The 19,556-nt window shown below is 40.0% G+C and overlaps 2 protein-coding genes across 4 annotated transcripts in view; both read left to right on the top strand.

Moving 5' to 3' along the window:
• Nucleotides 1-19,556, top strand: part of LOC116299822 (histamine H2 receptor-like) — a 41,838-nt gene that overhangs the window by 5,083 nt on the left and 17,199 nt on the right. Inside the window, exons 2-4 of one of the 3 annotated variants that reach the window (XM_089025557.1) lie at nt 432-509; nt 1,251-1,402; nt 14,263-14,569. In XM_089025557.1, coding sequence (XP_088881683.1) covers nt 14,311-14,569 — 259 coding nt within the window. In that variant the 5' untranslated portion in view covers nt 432-509; nt 1,251-1,402; nt 14,263-14,310. Of the gene's footprint in view, nt 1-168; nt 510-1,030; nt 1,403-14,262; nt 14,570-19,556 lie in introns of those variants that run through there. The other 2 variants (XM_089025558.1, XM_089025559.1) reach the window with 2 other exon arrangements.
• LOC148914166 (uncharacterized) lies at nt 3,769-9,321 on the top strand. The gene has a single exon (XM_089026561.1). It carries the CDS (start codon nt 3,769-3,771, stop codon nt 9,319-9,321), a length of 5,553 nt encoding a protein of 1,850 aa, XP_088882687.1.

Genomic DNA, 19,556 nt, shown 5'->3' with positions numbered 1-19,556 from the left:
ACCTGGATAACCTAGCGAACAATAACTAAAAGCTTAACACTCTTAAGATATCTCTTTATCCCTGAGGCAATACTGACCCTTTCGTTTCCAAGTCATGATTCAACTTAACCCCATGCAAAGCTTATACAACGAGGCAGATTTTCTATTATATTTGATTTTTCACAAAACGTTGCCGACTGTTATTCGTTGACCTCAATTATAATGATTCATCGATTGATTATGTAAGATTGTAACCGGGATCGTAATGTACCTGGAGACAAGCAGACTAAGAGGGGGCTAGATCGTTCTTAGGAAGGTAGTAGGAGTTGACTGAGGAATCATCATATTAATAACACACGCAGTAACAGTACTATTGCAAACTAAGGCATGCGTAGAAACATGCACCAAGAAACGTGGTCCGGCCAATAAATACGTCCACTTTTTTTTCACAGGCAAAACTGAGAAACGAAACAAGCTAATTACATAAGTTCCTTAGAGCTACTGACTATCTGTGACTAGAGGATTATAAAGTAAGTAAGATACATTCCTATACATGCTACTGGTCTGAGTCTAATTTAAATATTACCGAACGTATTTTATTTCACGAGGTTTATTTTGTATCATTTTCTTTTTCTTTTTTAATTTCCACAAAAATCATTGTATTATGTACTGGAATTTAAAGTTTGTTATGGATACACAGTAAAAAAAAAATTTCTTGTCGAGGCTGCGAGATGCTTTTTTTTTATATGTTTTGTTTACAAACCTCAATGAACGAACAAATTTTCATTTGATTATGTAAGGCGAGGGCAACAAAGACTTAAAAGCTACTGGATAGAGAGGGAAAGAAAGTTAATTATAGATTTCAGGAAACATATAGATTGAAAACAACATAAAGTTAGGAGATGAAAGATGTGAATGATAAATAGGAAGTATTTCAAGTCTGTAATTGGATAGATTTCGATGCGATAAGGGCAATGGCACCAATTTTGAATCTTAATTATTTCATTAACTATATTTGATTCGGAGAATCAAAGGCAAAAGTGTTAGGGGCATTTTTCGAGGAAAGTTTCTTTCTATAACGTTCGTTCTACGCACGATTCTGTCCTTGTTTTGATCGTAAATGATAATTAAAGTATAGGAAAACCGACTGAACACAGGGGTCGCAACTACCAGGTGCTACTAACAAAAACAACATAATCCAATCTAAGCCACCGTAAACATGGTCAAACTTAGGTAGTTTCACGCCCGATTAATCCATTTCTTTTATGTAGTTCTTTCAGGTAAGGATTCAAGCCACGAAATCTTGAAAATCCAGTAACTTCTTGAGGAAAATGCGCTTAAAAGATGGCCATGAAAGACCGTAAATCCATGATTTACTGAGTGAGTTCTTCCCCAAATGAAAGCGAATTGAAGTTCTCCATTTGTAAGTACAGCATTTTCCAATCTATCACTATAATTATTTTGAGAAAAACTGTAATTAAATACAAAAGAATCCAATTCTTTCAGCAGCTGTTTCAATTTTTGCAAAAATATCGTTTAGTCGCTACGGAAAACGAGATTTTCCCGTGTCAAAATTAATTTTGCTACCATAATCGAATAATTGAAATTTCAAAAATGCGCGTTCATATTCACGTGCTTCGTGTATCTTTTGTTCTTTGATAAATAAAAGGATATTTCCATCAGCTGCTCAAAATATTTAGAGGTTTTCAACAGTTTACCGCTAAAATATTTGACTTCTTGCAATAATTTCGACCATGTTTTCGTCTTTGAAGAGTAACACTGTTTCGGTGGGAGGTTTGGCCTTGCTTTCCGGGCAACTGTCCCCTGCTGATAAAAACTTTTCGCTCAAAACAAACTAAAAATAATAATTTTATACGCTTTTTTGGCTGTAGTTAAATGTGATAACCATTATCAAAAAAAAAAAAAATGGTGAGAAAATTTGCTTTACGACTGAGATTTTTTTCAGTTAAACTGAATCGGTATAGAATCGAAGAAAAAATTACCGATTGTTTAAATACAAAAGTTGAAAAAACATGATACAGCCTCCTGCTTGTTTGTGTATACTATTTTCGATTCGGTTCGGCAATGATAGTGATCAGTTTATAGCAAGCAAAATAAGGTTCTTACTTCCGCACTCTGCGTATTAATTTATGATAAGCACCGACTTATCTTGCGAATACTGAGGTATGATCAATCACGCAAAAACTAATCTTTCAACTAATAAAATGAAGTTTTGGAAAAATAAGAAGCAAAATCAACGAATATCCTATCCTCGGACTATCCTCGTAGATAATGTGCTAGATACTATCCTAGCAAAGACGGAGGAAGGGACTGGGTCAAAGTTAAAAACTACACTGCATCACATGAACGAACACTATAACAGCTTACTGACCAAGTTTTAGGATGCTTGGCCACGATGATATGAGCATTCAAACATCGCCAAAAATAGACCCTTTTTAACTGATACGGCGGCCATCTTGAATTATGGTATACCGAGTGGGCAAACGTAGATATTCTAAATCATAGTGTCACGAGTTATGTTCCAACTACCAGCAAATTCAATTGCCTTGGATGTGTTTCTCATTGCATAGCTTAAAGTTAGATAAAAATACATCCGCTAACAGCTGTGTAGTGATAATTTTTCCAATAGCTGCCCCTCGGCAAATGGTTCAGTTCCCTCCAAGAACTCCCCTCAACCCCCTCCCCTGTGTGTCAAATTTTTAATTCTTACTATTAGTTATGTGATATCTCTCTTAGAATTAAGACATTAATCCCGTGAAACAAAATATAATAGTTAAGATGTAATAGTCAAATAGACACGAAAGAAAACAAAGGAATTAGCGACTACTAACGTGTCTAACATCTATTTCACGGGTTAAATGATTTCACTCTATGGTTGTATTTGTTTTTAATTACACTAACTCTGAGGAACCCGGTTCCAGTCCCTATATTGATAACTCTCATATTCAAGCGATGCTGACTTACTTATTATAGCAAATAATAAATACAGCAATTAACGCTTGGGCGAGAATAAATAGCCTCTGACCACAGGGTATAACATAACATATGAGCTAAGAAAGACTATTATTATCATTTTAGACTTGAAATAGAATTTCGCGCGCTCTGATTGGTCGAGCGACCAGTGATTATGACACGATAATCATTGGTTGAGAGGTAATTATAAGGCTTTCCAAAGCGGAAGTATTGCTCAAATTTTTCTTTTTTATTCCGAGTTTCGTCTTTTCTCTCAGGATATTCAAGTATATAAATATACTAAAAAAATTATACTAAAAGATTATTCAAGTAAATATGGTGAATATTCACCTCCACTACGTCTCTTCATATTCACTTCCCCTTCGGTAAAAGATTGTTAAATAAACGTATAAATTATTGCTAAATATGTATATATATTCATCTAGTTACGTCGATTGGGTTGCATACTTGAATATTGTTACAGCCCAATACGTTACGAAAGGAGGACGAGTGGTACGAAGCCCCAAGAGACTAGGATATTAGTACCCTCCCCGGGTGGGGAATAAATTGTAACCCCTTAAGGAATCGAATTTCGTGCTGACATGTTTGTAATGAAGTCAACGTCTCAAGTAAAGTTGTTGAGTTGTAAAAGGCGTTTTCTGTCGTCAGTTCCACAACATTTGGTCCTTCGAGCCGGATTTTGCATCGTAAAACTAAAAGGAAGTAATTTGTAAAGCGATTGAAAGCTGTGGGTTGACTAAAGTTCGAAATTCCAAGGTCAACATTCATCAGTCGTCACACGTGTTCGCCGCCATGATGGCCGATCAAGAAGAAGATTATTTTAGTCGCATGTCTGTTGAAAAACTCCGTGCCATTTTGCAATCAAAGGGTTTGTCGACGAGTGGAAAGAAGAAAACTTTAATCCAAAGGTTAGAAACACATGAATTTTCTCTGAAATCGTATCAACACAAAACACTCGACAACAATGATGCAGACTCTTTGCCGACACATAAAGAAAATAAACAAAACGCCGCTCTAACGAAAGTTGAGCCACATTTAGAAGAAATCGAGCAACTTAAACGTAAATTGAAGATATTGCAAGGAGATGTCGAATCTCTAACCCTTGCTGTCACCGAATTAAGTAAAAGTTCAACAAATAAGATCAAAATGCAAATGAGATTGCAAAGATTGAATGAGTGTCGTATTTCATGTCTCGATTTAAGAGAGCAGTTCGTATCCCTCACTGCTGAAGATGATGTTGAACTTCGTAATTGCAACGAAATTTTGAATGCAATAGACAGAGCTATCGATATCGCTCAAGAGTATATCGAAACAGCAATTTGTAAATCAGCTGAAAGTGTATCGTCTAAAGAAACCCGCCAAAACCTAAAATTACCCAAATTAGAATTACCTACGTACGGTGGTGATTTGTTGAAATTCCAGAACTTCTGGGATCAGTTTGAAGCCGCTGTACATAACAACGACGACTTACCGGACATACAGAAATTCACTTATCTACGCTCAGTACTGAAAGCTAATGCATTGCAAACCGTTGATGGATTCGAAGTCACTGGAGCGAATTATGTGCCCGCAGTAGAAGCATTAAAGCACAGGTATGGTAGAAAACGAATTGTAATTTCATCGCTTATAAAGTCAGTTATCAACTTGGAATCAACGACGAGTATGTCTGCACGCGCCTTACGTGACCTGCATGACACATTAAAGAACAGGACTAGGGCCCTAGAGGCTCTAGGTGAACAACCAATGGCACATGCTTGTATCTTGTTACCAATGTTTGAGTGTAAACTTCCGCATCAGCTTCTAGAAAAATGGGAGTTAGAGCTCGCAGACATTAAAGATGAAGAGATTGATCTCGAATTATTCTTCAAGTTCCTAAACCGACAACTTGTCTCAAAGGAAGCTGGTGAAAGAAACCAGCAAGCAACTTCTACTTCAGGTATCCACGGTCAAGGTAAAGTTAAAGTTGAACGAAAACCTGCTGCAAACGTCAAACAAGACAGATTAACCACAGCATCTACCCTGTTTAGTGACGCAACCAGTGTAACACCTTGCTGCGTATTCTGCAAATCTAATCATGAGTCAGGGGACTGTCCAGAGTTTAAGAAAAAATCGGTCGAGGAAAGATGGAAGCTAGTCAAGTCAAACAAGCTGTGCTATAACTGTTTGAAGCCTTCTCATGCTAAACATTTCTCCAAGGTGTGTCGTCAGCCTAAATGTTCTGTAGCTGATTGTGGTCGACGTCATCATAACTTACTTCACGAGCAACGTACTTCAACACAGACACCTACAGGTGCTACATTAAATGGATTTGCTACAACTGACTTCAAGAAGCCAACAGAAACTTTGTTACCTACAGCGATTGCCAAGTTGTATGCAAATGATCAAAGTTTAGTAGCACGTGTACTCCTAGATTCTGGAAGTCAGCGATCATACGTTCGTAAGACCATTGCAGAAGCAGTCGGCCTTAAAGGTCCAACAGAGTCAGTAAGTGTCACAACGTTGGGTGGTGAGACAAGTGAAGCAAAGAGACTACAACGAGTAAAGTTTTCTCTCTCTGCGGTCAACGGAAATTCGTCGGAAGCTGTTACGATGGAGGCTCTTACGATCCCAAAGATCTGCAATCCACTGGGTCCTGTAAACTTGAATCTTCATGAGAACGTTCATCTGAAAAACTTGAACTTTGCAGATTCTTGTCCACGTGATTCTGTGGAGATAGATGTGCTGATTGGTGCCGACTTCTACTATAGCTTTGTAACTGGAAATTGTGAAAGAGGAAATTCACTAAACTCGCCAACAGCTGTGGAGTCAGTTTTCGGTTGGGTGCTTACAGGCCCAATAGAGGGGACAAGCAAAAATACTACTTCTATGATAGCAGTCTTAGAGAACACTGAAATTACTCAGACTTTGAAAAGATTCTGGGAGCTGGAAGCAATTGGAATTTCTAAGGAGGAGAGTGCCGTTCGTTCCAAGGAAGAAGAATGTGCAGTTGAAGACTTTAATCGCGAATTAAAGTTTGATGGATCCAACTACGAAGTGCGGCTATCATGGAAACCGAGCCATGCAAATCTGACTGACAACTACAAACAAGCTCTGCAGCGATTGGAAGGAGTTGAAAGAAGACTGAAACGTGACCCAGTAAAGGCAAAGGCTTACATTGATGCGATCGACCAATATACGGAGAAAGGATTCGCAGAGGAAGTTCCCGTCGAAGAGAAACAGTCCACGAACGTTAGATACTTACCGCATCACGCTGTATTTCGTAATGATAAAACAACAACCAAATGTAGAATCGTGTTCGACGCCTCGGCGAAGGACGAACAAGGCGTATCTCTGAACGACTGTATACTTCCTGGTCCTGCCTTACAACCAAATCTAGCATCAGTTCTTACCCGCTTTCGTACTCACAAGATTGGTCTGCTCGCAGATGTAGAAAAGATGTTTCTGCAGATCAAACTTGCAAAACCAGATCAAGACGTGCATCGTTACTTGTGGAGAGAGCTTAACTCCGATGAATTACCACGTGTCTATAGAATGAATAGACTTACGTTCGGCGTGAACTGTAGTCCGTTCCTTGCTATCGCAACAATTCATGCGCACGTTACGGGCTATCTCGAAACTGTTCCAAGAGCTGCCAAGGAACTTTTAGAAAACATGTACGTAGATGATTGCTTGACAGGTGCAGAAACAGATGATGCTGCACTAACATTGACTCAAGAACTAACTGAAATCATGAAGAGTGGTGGTTTTAATCTCACAAAGTGGGCAAGCAATTCTCAACAAGTGATGGACAACATTCAGCCTGAACACAGAGCACCGTTGCCAATGGTAGACCTTGCATCAGAAGAGTCCCTCAAAGCACTTGGCGTGTCATGGGACTTAAAGTCAGATTGCTTCAGATTCATTCCCCCAAAGGAAGTAGCCACATCTCGCACCCCCGCTACGAAAAGAACTTTGCTTAGCCATGCTTCAAGGATTTTCGATCCTCTTGGATTGATATCACCGTTCACAGTGAGAGTTAAGATCCTCTTCCAGGAACTGTGGAGAAAAGGATTAGAATGGGATGAATCTCTAGACTCAGACACTGAAAGCCAGTGGTCCTCATGGAAAACCGAGCTACAGCAAGTTACGAACATCGCCATACCTCGATGTTTCGGCGAAGGCCTTAACTCGAGATCAACTGTCGAATTGCATGGATTTGGGGATGCTTCCCCAAAGGCATATGGAGCTGCTGTGTACATGGTAGTAAAGGATGAGTCTGAGCAGGCAACAGCACATCTTGTTATGTCAAGGACAAGAGTCGCACCTATTAAAACAGTTTCACTACCAAGACTCGAACTCTTAGCTGCAGTAGTTAACGCTAGACTGTTGAAGTTTGTTGTAGAATCACTTGATGTGAAGACCAACCGTGTTGTATGTTGGACTGATAGCATGGTAACACTACATTGGATAAGAGGACCGAGTTCTAGCTGGAAGCCTTTCGTTGCCAATCGTGTCTTAGAGATACAGTCAACATGGGACCCCGAGAACTGGAAGTACTGTCCCAGTAAGGAGAACCCGGCAGACTTGTTGACACGTGGTTTATCGTGCGGTGACCTTGAATCTAGTGAACTGTGGTGGAACGGGCCCAAGTGGTTAACCTCGCCTGTAGAGGAGCATCCAGCTCAGAGTTTTTCCAAAGAGGAACCCGATGACTGCAAGAAAGAGAGAAGAGCGACACATTCGTGTACATCTGTCCTAACAAAACCTGTACTGATAGTGGATCCAAACCTTTATAGTACGTGGTTGAAGTTGATTCGTGTTACAGCCTACGTTCTTAAGGCTGTAAGATTGTTCAAAGCAAAAACTGTTTCTACTGTGACTGAACTGTCTAGCGAGGAGTTGAAACAAGCAGAGATGTATTGCTATAGAACTGTTCAAAGGGAAGTGTATTCAGAAGACTACAAGACACTGAAAGAAGGCAAACAGCTGACAAGTAGCAGCCGTCTCCTTCGACTTGACCCATACTACGACGAAAAGAATCAAGTCTTACGAGTAGGAGGACGACTGCAGTTTGCGGACCTTCCTGAAGAGAACAAGCATCAGATTATCTTACCTCATGGACATATCGTTGTACAAAGACTAGTAAGAGATTTACACGTCCAGCTGTTGCATGCTGGGCCCGAGACTGTTCTGTCGACTTTACGAAACAAAGTTTGGATCACTCAAGGGAGAAGAGAGGTGAAAGGTATCATTGGCATTGACTTCGCAGGCCCATTGTATGTGAAGGAAGGTACAAGCACCAAGAAAGCCTACGTGTGCGTGTTTACATGTGCGTCTTCGCGTATGGTCCATTTGGAATTGACGAACAGTCTCACAACAGACGATTTTTTACAAGCGCTGAGCCGTATGACAAGCCGACGAGGTTTATGCAGTACGATATGGTCGGATAATGCAAAGACATTTAAGGCTGCAAGTAAGGAGATCCAAAAGTTCTATGGTAATCCTGCAAAGAAGAGTAACGCTACGTGGAGCAAGCTCGACCAAGACCGTATTCAGTCAGAATTGTCGTCCAAAGGAATAACATGGAAATATATCACTGAACGTTCGCCATGGAGAGGTGGTTGGTGGGAAAGGATGTGCAGAGCTGTTAAGGAGCCACTTCGCAAGGTTTTGGGTAAAGCACTTCTTAGCTTCAGTGAACTTAACACCCTGCTTATAAAAGTAGAGGCAGTTATCAATTCCAGGCCATTGACAGCAGTAAGTGATGACCATAGAGATCTATCGCCAATCACTCCCGCTCATCTAACCATTGGAAGAGCACTTGAAAGTTTGCCAAGCCCTACGAAAGACGACCTCGAGAGTTCAACAAAAGGAACAGTCACAAGATATTTGTACTTACAGAGATTGCTTAATCATTACTGGAAGCGTTGGGAGAAGGAGTATCTGCATAATTTAACGACAAGAGTCAAGTGGAAGACTACAGAGCCCCCCGTGCAAGTCGGAGACATAGTACTAGTCTCTGAAGATAACGTTAGTCGTCTAAAGTGGCCATTAGGAAGAGTGGAAATAGTACATCCCGGACGAGATGGTCTCGTTAGAACTGCGACAGTGCGAACAGAGAAGAACATTATACACAGACCAGTACAGCGTTTAAACAAGCTAGAAGTTGAATCAAGTCTTCAACAGGAGTACAAGGAAAGGGACTTTTCCCCGAATGGTGGGGAAACGGCTTGTGAACAATCTCGTAATTCAAGTGAGAGTGAATCTGTTGTTGTCCCCCAGAGTGGACAAGGTGGGGAAGATGTTACAGCCCAATACGTTACGAAAGGAGGACGAGTGGTACGAAGCCCCAAGAGACTAGGATATTAGTACCCTCCCCGGGTGGGGAATAAATTGTAACCCCTTAAGGAATCGAATTTCGTGCTGACATGTTTGTAATGAAGTCAACGTCTCAAGTAAAGTTGTTGAGTTGTAAAAGGCGTTTTCTGTCGTCAGTTCCACAACAAATATATCTATTATTAATGGCAAAATCTTTTTACAATTTCGCAGTCACTGGAAAATAATATATTCCTTTTTTGCGAACGCTCTATCGATGTCCTTACTACTTTCCTATGTAATACCTTAGTCTGTTCTTTCTCAAGATATATCTTTACAATATAGTAGCGAGAACATTGAAAACTTCAATGTTTACTTTATAACCTGGTTATATACGTTGTTGTATTTCTTATACTCTGCGGCTCTTTGATCTTGTTTCGATTTTTCCGTTGATGCATATGGCTGTGGACAATAGCTACAGCACCAGCCGCAATAACAACAACAGCAACAGCAACACTGACAGTTGCAGCAATAACGACAGCAAAACCAACAGCAGCAGCAGCAACAGTAGCAACGATAACAACTACGTATACAGCAGCACCACCACCAACAGCAGTATCAAACAATAATAGTTTTTCTGACTGCATATTATACTATTGTTTTTCCTGTAATATAGCGTGAATATCAATACAATAAACTTTTTTATTTTTCCATTTCCCGATAACAGCTAGAGTCAAAACAGTCAGAAAACCTTAATTAGTTATTTGGACTAAAAAAAGAGAAATACCCGAGACCAAACAAAAGCGCCCTGCTGTGATTGGTTTTTGTTATTTATAATCTTCGAAGCTGATTGGTTCTCTTCAAATTAAGTCGACCAATCACCACGAGGGGAGCAAGTTTTATGTAAGTGATCAGTGCAAATTTGTTCTTCAAATTCCCGAAACGCTGCAAGGTGCCTATGAAAATCTCCAAAAGCGTGATGATATAGGAAAATTCGTCTGGACATAATGAAGTAAAAGACTAGAAACACTCAAGTAAGCATGAAAATTTATACTAGTAAAACCAAAATTTTTTGTTCTAAGTTACGGAGGCTTTTTTTTCATATCCACACTGACGTTTTATCAAATATTTGTTTCGGCCTCTGTTTTTAATTCACTGTGATTTCTGGAACCCGAATTTCATAGAAATCTAGTAAAAACGTTACCGGCTCACTAAAGAAATAATACATCATAAAGGCTTGGCCTTTTTGGGATAAGGGTTTTATTTATGACTATAGAGACTGAGTACAAAAATACAAAAATGGCGAGTGTTCAAAGTTGTTGACAGTAATTGTCACGGAATTTCTATTCGGACTCTATCAGTAGACTTTTGTTTCAACCAGTGAATTTAATTAAAAAAAACTATTGACAGAAGAAGAAATAGATCAAAATATTAGAAATTGATTATAGCACCAGCAATATTTCTTCGAATAACCTCGTGGAGCCCACCGAAAACAAGATCTTCTCTGAAATTTTTTGTGTAGTTTTTATCAAAAGCCAAAGTTTCGTATATGGTTGCATACATAAATATGGTATATCTATAAACACATCTATATCTGTAAATATAAATATGATATGTATATATAATTCAACAAATCACATACTAGTTTGACCTAAAAATCCAACAAATCAAATCACAAAAGAGTTCAACTGCGTTGCCAGCGTCGCTGTCCTTTTGATACCGAGGCCGTGGCCCGGCGTAAAACTCAAAATGCCACTAGCATTTCTAATTATGTAGCAAACATCCCCCCTGAAATTTGATTAAGCGAAGGGATTCTAAATTCTAATTTTCATAATTGTCATCCTCAAAATTCATATATGACATTCGGAAAATTACCTTCATTATTCTTAAATTTCTTACTAGTCCTCCAGACTAGCCATGATTTTTACCGTGAGAACTCCAATAAACATTTAAAGAATTTGTTTAACAGTTAACACCAAGTTATCAGAGTACCGTTTTTTAGTAAAAGGTATTTTTGTTCACTTCCAATGTCAAAAATGTCTTTCTCGAACATTCGGCAGTTACAAACCAACGGATGTTTTGACTTCGAAATGATTTGAAATCGGGTTCCGTGTCGTTTGAACTGAAAAAAGTGCAATCATGAGACGATGTAGTTTTCTTTTACTTCGAAGCAGCGCTGATAAAATAGATATGAGTTGAGTTGATGCTCAAGTTATTATTAATTAACAATTAACTATGTCTAGGCACAGGGAAATATAAACTGTTTGCGATATATAGAAAATTCGACGGATTGCAGGCTGATTTTTGTGCGTTTTTGGTAGATCTTCCTTTAAAATTTTTTCCATTTCCTCATCCAGAAGCGAATTTAAAAGTCAGTGCGCATGCTCAAACTGTTATTTGGTTACACAAGGTTTTGCATTGCGCAAGTGCAAACTGCTATAAGGCCGTACGCTAGTTTTTCTGCACTGCGCATGCTCCCACCACTGATAGTCAAACGTGGAATCGTGTATCAGATTGCACATGCTCACGCTTATTTTCGTGAATTCAATTGAAGTCGCGTTAACCAATCAAAACATAGGATCGATTTAATTCGTTATCAAAATAGCGGTATCTTTAAACGGTTGCTTCCTTAGTTGAACCTTTGCCCCCAGACCTACTCCCTAGGAAATACAAGTGCCAAATGACATGATCGCGTAACTAGTTAGTAAGCATTCACGCAAGAAGAATAAGGCCAATGAAAGATAAACCATGAAAAAATTCGCCGAGGAAGAATTCCAGACTAAAACTCATCAATTAACAAGTTAATGCGGTGCAAAAAGGCTTGTAGTTTTGATGTCTAGAAGGTACAATAGAGATAATCGGAACAGATGCTTTATATGCTTCATATGCATGATATTGAATGATTGTAATAAGAGTGAAAATTAATCATTCAAACGGCAGTTTTTGTCAATAATTTTTTCTTTTCATATTTTTTCTGTCCTTTAAAATATTTCTTGCGTTTCTTGTCAAGTAGTATACTTTATATTATTTTTCCGCGCTAGCAAAGTCGTTGCTTTCTCTCACCTTTTATTGTTTTATCATTAAAAATTCAATCATATTTTCTTTGGATTCATTCTTTTTTCTTAAATTTTTTTTTCGATCATCTACGATCATTCTCTTTCACTTTTCAATCTTATGTTTTCGCTTTTCTTTTGGTTTCATTTTCTTGTGACAAAGTAATTCCCTATCAATGATGTTGTTTTTGATCATTGTATTTCTTTATATTTCTCGAACTGACAGCTACATATAAACCTGAAGAATTCCGCAATATTTGCCCTGGATGGCACGATATTGCCTTGGAAGCCTGTTTGACGCAGTTTCCATTGTTTAAAAGGGTGTTCTTCAAATCATCGACTCCTGTCTACAATACTAAATGGCTTCCCCATGACTTGCATTTTGAAATGAATTGTCTACTTTGATATCGTAACAAGATTTTGAAAAGAATTTAAAACTGAATTTAAAAATACATTTTCGAGAAGTCTTTAATTGAATCTCTTCAAATTCTCCCGAGTATACAATTCTAGATACTAGTTGGTAAAATCCTTGCAAATAAGCTTGTATTTCGGCACGCACTTTGTCTCTTATTAGCTCGTTTTAAGAGAATTACCAATTATTCTAGGCCTATATCTACGTCAAATTCAAGTCACTGTGGGCTGCATGATCATTCCCTCAAGTCTTGACGCTATTTGAGTGATTCCTCTGGGAGTTTTCCTATCTCACTTCTAACCATTTCCTAACACAAACATGATAAAATAGACGATAAGCCTGGAAAAACACTCAAGTTAATATATAATGATTCCAGTATTAGGCATCTTTTTGTTTTAAATCGACTTTCCTGAAATATTTTGCATTAGGGAAAAGATTATGAAAGTTGTAGCTATTGGGTCATTTAGAGAAAATGTGCGTCAGTGCACTTGATCTCTTTATCGAGGCCTACGACTCACAAACAAAAATAATAAAAAAACACTCTAGAGAGTATTCCTTTTCTTGTCTATTAACAAGCGGGTTCGTAATTTGTTTGTTGAAAGATCACGAATTTGTGATTACGTTTTTACTCGGGCTTTCGAAGAAATGCCCGAGGTATAAATTGGTCTTCGTTATTTTTTTTTCTTCAGTCACAAATCGCCCTCGAAGCCCTAAGGCGCATGCGTCAAATCAAAGTCTATGGGCATGCGTAGAATCAGCCATGAGCACATGCTTGAGTAATGGCGGATATGGGGAAGGACTCGTCGCTGTTTCAAGTAATGAATGATATGGAGTCTAACACCCTCAACATTTTTAGCACGCTTGATTTTGCACAGACTTTGCACCATCTAAAAAGGGTGACAATGTTCACGAAGAATTCTTTCGATTTTCTGCTAAGAAGCCCGAGTTCACGCAGATATGCGTCTAGTTTACTTAATTATTGCTCATGTTAACCATTGTGCAATTGACTATCGTTCGAAATGAGCTCAAAAACCAGGACATCATGGTCATCAACTTTGAAAAAAAGGATTATTTATGGTGCTTTTTCAATCAAAAACGCCATTTTCCTAACAGCTCGAGGCAAATATCATAGACACGTCCAGAGAAAATTAATAATTCTAGTTAGTTCATAACTGCGTCAATCTTTTTAAATGCTAAAAGCATGAAGCAATGCATTAAGAGTGAAGTATTTGAAGTATTATTAATAGTACAATTGGAAATCTGAAATACGGAAAATTACTGATGAAAACGAAAGATATTTCATTATTTTTTTAAGTGAATATAAATTTATTAGTTTTAGAAGAGAAGTAGTTTCTACAGCTGTGCATGAATCAGCGGGGAAAAAGAGCAAAGATTTTTTTTTGCCTGACCATAAAATTTGATTGATAGGTTGTCAGTTTGAGTGTTAAAAGCCCATCATCGTTACATGCAGTGAAAAGAGATAAGATTGTGAACTCACTACTTTTTGCTCTCACTCCGTATCTTGTCCAGGTCGCGTTATCGACGCATCACGACTCAAGCCGAACACCTACAACAACAATGGCGACGAGTAAGATCAACACTACACAACAAGAAGTACAAGAACCTGTCCATTCTGTAGAAGCAGGAATTATCATCGAGTCGTTTTTTCTCTGCGTATTGGCTCTTATCATTCTCTTTGGGAATATTCTGGTTTGTTTGGCGTTTTACAAGGATAGAAAGCTTCGTACGACGACCAATTGTTTTATAGTGAGCCTCGCGATTGCGGACATTGCAGTTGGATCTTTTTCCCTTCCGTACTGGATCTACTTCAGAATAGGTAAGAATTAAAATAGGCCTTCTGTATAACTATTCAAGGGGAACAGAGCAGAGGGAAGAGCTCCGAGTTCAAAACTAGTAGATTATTAAACTGCTCGCTCTTTGAAATTGGTTTCCCTGCCGCGCGAGCTGTTGAGTTGATCTTTACATCGTGGAATTTGATCTGACTTAAGTATGACGGGCTGAAAACTTCTGTTTAAAGTGGGGACTTTTATCAGCCCGAGGCTAAATAGATATAAATAGACTATGTTATGATATCTATAGAAGCTGCTTTGCCAAAATAGTTCAGACATGACTATATGAATGTATAGTTTAAGTTGAAGCGATAGTGGAAACGAAAATTGACTCATAAAATGCATAGTTTGTTTCCTGACTTTGATAAAACACAGCACAGAAGGAAAAAAAACACGTAGAATTCCTGGAAATGTGCTTTCAACACCTCGAACATTTCAAATATTATAAATTTTAAGGATATTTTGCAATTGAACTTTTAAAAATTAGATTTTTTTTGACATGTCTTTGAGTGATTACAATTCAAGTGTTATTAATGATGATTCAATTCTGGGACCAATTCTGTCGTTAAAACAGTCCTAAGGTTTAAGATGTTATTAGCCATTCGGAGGTTGCATTGCAGTGCATTGTAGCCATCTTGTAAAAATCCGCTACAACAGTCCCACAATGCACTGCAATACCAACTCGACCCAGTTTTTTCTTCAACCCCCGAATGCCTAATAAGCTGCCGTGTGTGATAACCCAGAAATGGCTATCGGTCTTTTCCCCTCTCAAGGCTACTCTTAACGAAGTCTTACATGACATTGTGCTCGTAATACTTTTTATCACTTTGTAGACTTCAAGAGCTGATTAGACAAAAAAAGTTTTAGAGAAAAACCTTTGTAGTGGTTTCCCCCCGATTCCTTCGTTAAGCAGACATTTTTTCGATACTGGATGCTTGAAGTTTAATCGGCGCGAATAAAAGAAGGGGGAAAAAATCGAAAAGAAACTTAAACTAGTAAAAAATGTTATTTATTAACTATATTGGAGCCTCTGTGAGAGGGAGAGAAAAATAAACAAATGAATGAAAGATGAATGAACGAACGAACGAATGAAACATTGAATGAATGAGTAAATGAATAAACAAATGATTGAAAAAATGATTGAATAAAAGGATGAATAAGTGAATAAACAAATGATTGAAAAAATGAATGAATGAATGAATAAACGAATGTAAGAATGCGGGATGAATGTATATAAAAAGTGATCATATGCAAAAAGATAAGTGCTTTTCTCTCCTATCAAGTACTAATATGTCCATATCAATACTAGAATATTTTCATCTATCGAAGCCTCACGCCAATAGTATTTGTAAACGAACCTCGACTCACGAACATAAATTTACTACGAAATTAATGAAATAAGATTTAGGGTAAAAATCTTGAAGTCAGTAATAAGCGCCCCAGCTGTTGGCCATAATCTCACTAGAAATTTTTTTTAGCAAAATGTATTTTGACACTAGAATCAAAATGTTTGTCCGATTACGAAAAGGAGGCATGGTCTTAAAGAGATCATCTCAACACCGTGAAAAGGCACTAGTCTTTGATAGATGGGATTTTAGCAAAAGGATGACAGTCAAAGGAACATCAAGTTGACGGGAAGGAACTCGACTAGCAGATGAGCAGCAGTTAGGCGGACTCGCGAAACGCCGACAAAGCCAAAAATCGAAAGTCGAAAAACATCAGGGGGGGGTGGGTTTTTAGAGGTCGGTAACCCGCCCTACAGGGGGTCTTGCGCGATCGGCCGACACGCGAAATGTGCCTAACTGCTGCTCTGTTGGGGTCGCAAACAGAGGGAAAGATATCCTTTAGATATACATGGCATCCGTCAACGACATTCAAAACGAAACTGTGCGCAGGCTGGGAAATCAGGTGATGGATAGCTCAGATGCGGATTTTGTCTTCGCGACGTTTATGGAGGGAAAGACAGACAAGACGATGAATCACGAGATGGCTGAAAAGATAATCGACAGAATGCCGGACGGCGACTACCGTTTGGAGTTGACGTTCGTGAAGTATTTGGACGGCGAGTGGGTGATAGAAAAGGGCCGTAATCCCATCAGGGCGTCTGGTAAGCAGAGTTTGTTCGTCTTGAATAAGCAAACGAGACCAGGGGCATTAGAGGGGATTGACATGCTATTCTATGAGGTCGCTTACCCGGTTACCGTTGTCATTTACGGCGCGTACGAGATTAAGGAGCCAGACGTTAAGAAGTTGCGACCAATGCGACATCCGGGTAATTGTGTTGCGAAGTTGGTAAGAGAGTTCTTTGAAGATTCCTCTCGTGGCGGTAAGCTTACGCCAAAAAGAAGTGAAGTCATCAGGAAATGGGAAAGAGATACTAATAAAACCGGAGGTACCATCAAAAACATCAAGAAGTTAGAGACGGCTTTAGAACGCCGCATACACGTGAAGGACATCACTGACGGTTGCATTTACGAAGGGACGAAAAAATATGGAGGTAGAGGTGCCCCTATTGTCATCTACCAACACAATGGACACGCTTGGCGAGAACTTAGGTTCCCTAAGAAGAAGGAAACCAAAGTTTATAAGACGTCGCCGTTGGCAGAATTAGTCCACGAGAATTCCGTTTGGTTGATGGACGCGGAAGGAAGTCAGTTTATGACGCAGGATGGTACTCTCTACCGCCCTGAAGTAGAGCATCAACGTATTCAAAGTGCGTGTGCGACCTTAGGGGAAGACTTTTCAGACGAGGTTTTAAGCAGCCGTAGTTTGGACTTCCTAGCTGCGAAGAAAAGGAATGGATGGAAGTCCACGCCTAAGGAATTTGGAGACATAGCCAAAGCCTGCGTAGAGCACGGCCATGGAGGTCTGTGGAACATGGAGTATGACGAGAACGAATACGTCTCCTTAGACATGAAACATTGTTACCCTGCCAGTTTTAAAGGCCTTGGGGATTGTAAGGAGTATTACGACCGCTACGGGCATCCAGACTCACAATTCTTTCGTGTGTCTTTGCCAGGTAAATATGACGCTCCCAAGTCTACGGGGTTCGTGCGGTTGACCACGTGGAAGTTAGCAAAGGGCTTACATCCGATAATTTACGCGTGGTATGGGAAACATCTGCAGGAGAAAGAATGGATTCCCATACCCCTGCTGAAGTTTCTCGAAGAACGCGAGCTTCTCACATACACCGCGCATGAAGCCATACTTTGCCGCTCTGCATTTACGCAATGGTTGCCGGAGCATAACCCCACTGCTAGGATCGTCATAGGTAAATTCACCCAGGGCGCAAAAGAAGGAGAAAAGCACATGCAGCGGCGTTTGATAACCGACGACGGAGAGTTGAGCTTCCTCGTAAAACGTGCACATGAGCAAGGAACGATGGTGTCCGTAGAGAAGTGGAATTATTTCATAGAAGGTAAAGGTGAACAACGATGGAATGCGTTGTGTTATTACCAAGATCATCGCCCGCAATATTACCATTTACGCGCCAGCATGCTCGCATATGCGCATGTTAATCTATTGTCAATGCTGTTGCGGTTTGATAAAGCGGACGTTCCACGTGTGGCCACGGATTCTTTGTATGTGAAGCCCGAAGTGTTAGAAAAAATGCAAGAGTTTTACACGGAGGACGAACTCGCGGAAAGTGGTCAATGGCGTATAAAAGATGAAGAGATAAAAGCCTGGAGAGAACGTGTGGAGTACCACGGGAAACACGTAAGAGGTGCCGTCGTTCCTACCGTGGAGCCATTGCCATCCGTTGTGGACCCCATTTCTTACCAACGCTTTTCGTATCTTTATGGGCCCGGAGGCAGCGGTAAAACCACTAGGGTTTTGGAATTATTCCCTCGCGTGAAGGTGTTAACGCCGACACACCGTCTGGAACGAGAATTAACGGAGATGGGCCACGATGCGCAAACGTACCACAGCTTCTTTCGCTGGAACGGTCAAAAGTGGGTGCCGGAAGCAATACGCGACATACCCCCGGTGATATTATGGGATGAGATTTGCACCGTGCCATTAGAGATCTTACAGGAATTCGTAGACTTCCTCCGCGGAAAGTGTCAAGTGATATTCGCCGGAGATCCACGCCAGCCGCCTCCTATTTGCGGAGAAATGCCCCACGAATGGTTAAAAGGAATTGTAGACCATGCAGAGGAAATCGATGCAGACTACCGCAGCAAGGATCAAGTAAGAGACTTAAAGGCGGAACTTCGGGGCCTCAGCGATGCAGAGCAAAATAAGACTTTGCGTAAGCATGTGCGGGCAAAATCTTACGAGGACTTCCTTCACGCGTGGCATCCAGAGGATTTGGTGTTGAGCAGCAAGCGCGCAGCACAATCGCGAATACAGAAAGATTTGTTAAGCGTACACCGCGAAAGATTCCCAAGCCATTTGGTGCCCGTTTGCTACAAGCCCCACGATACCCGCATGCAGAAGAGAAACGTGTGGGTGCCAGGCACCGACGTCCAACTGCGAAACGCGGTAACTCATGATAAAGTCTGGGTGCCTATGGGAAAGGTTGAAAAAATAACCTCCCATCCAGATTGGCGTTTGGGATATTGCATGACAGTCCACAGCGCGCAAGGGCTTACCATAAAAGAAACCTTATGGATTATAGACCAGCGGTTATGTTGGAGTAATTTGATATATACCGCTGTGAGCCGTGTGGAGCATGCCAAACAGTTGCGGAGGGCTTGGGGTCCGCAATTGCGTTACGATAAAACGCCAGAAGATATAGCAAAGGAGAACATTGCTAAGAAACTCCTTCGCTATAAGAGACACGACGAAGGAAAAGGCATGGTGTTCGACCTATGCGTGGACGACGTCTATAAGAAAGGGGCAAGGTGTGCAAAGTGTAACATACCTCTACTATGGAGGTTTGACCCAAATGACGATCAGCAGTTCTCCGTGGATCGTATAAATAATAAACGCGGCCATTGCAGAGGCAACGTAAGACTGACATGCCTAGAG

Source organism: Actinia tenebrosa, unplaced genomic scaffold (assembly GCF_029948245.1).
Source record: "Actinia tenebrosa isolate PJP-AT-01 unplaced genomic scaffold, QUT_ActTen_1.0 PGA_scaffold0__85_contigs__length_37466705, whole genome shotgun sequence".
Lineage (NCBI taxonomy): Eukaryota > Metazoa > Cnidaria > Anthozoa > Actiniaria > Actiniidae > Actinia > Actinia tenebrosa.
The sequence above is the reverse complement of the archived record's forward strand: the minus strand, read 5'-3'. Positions and strand labels throughout refer to the sequence as shown.

Coding starts and splice junctions, on each gene's coding strand:
- LOC148914166 (XM_089026561.1), top strand. CDS start 3,769: ATGGCCGATCAAGAAGAAGATTATTTTAGTCGCATGTCTGTTGAAAAA.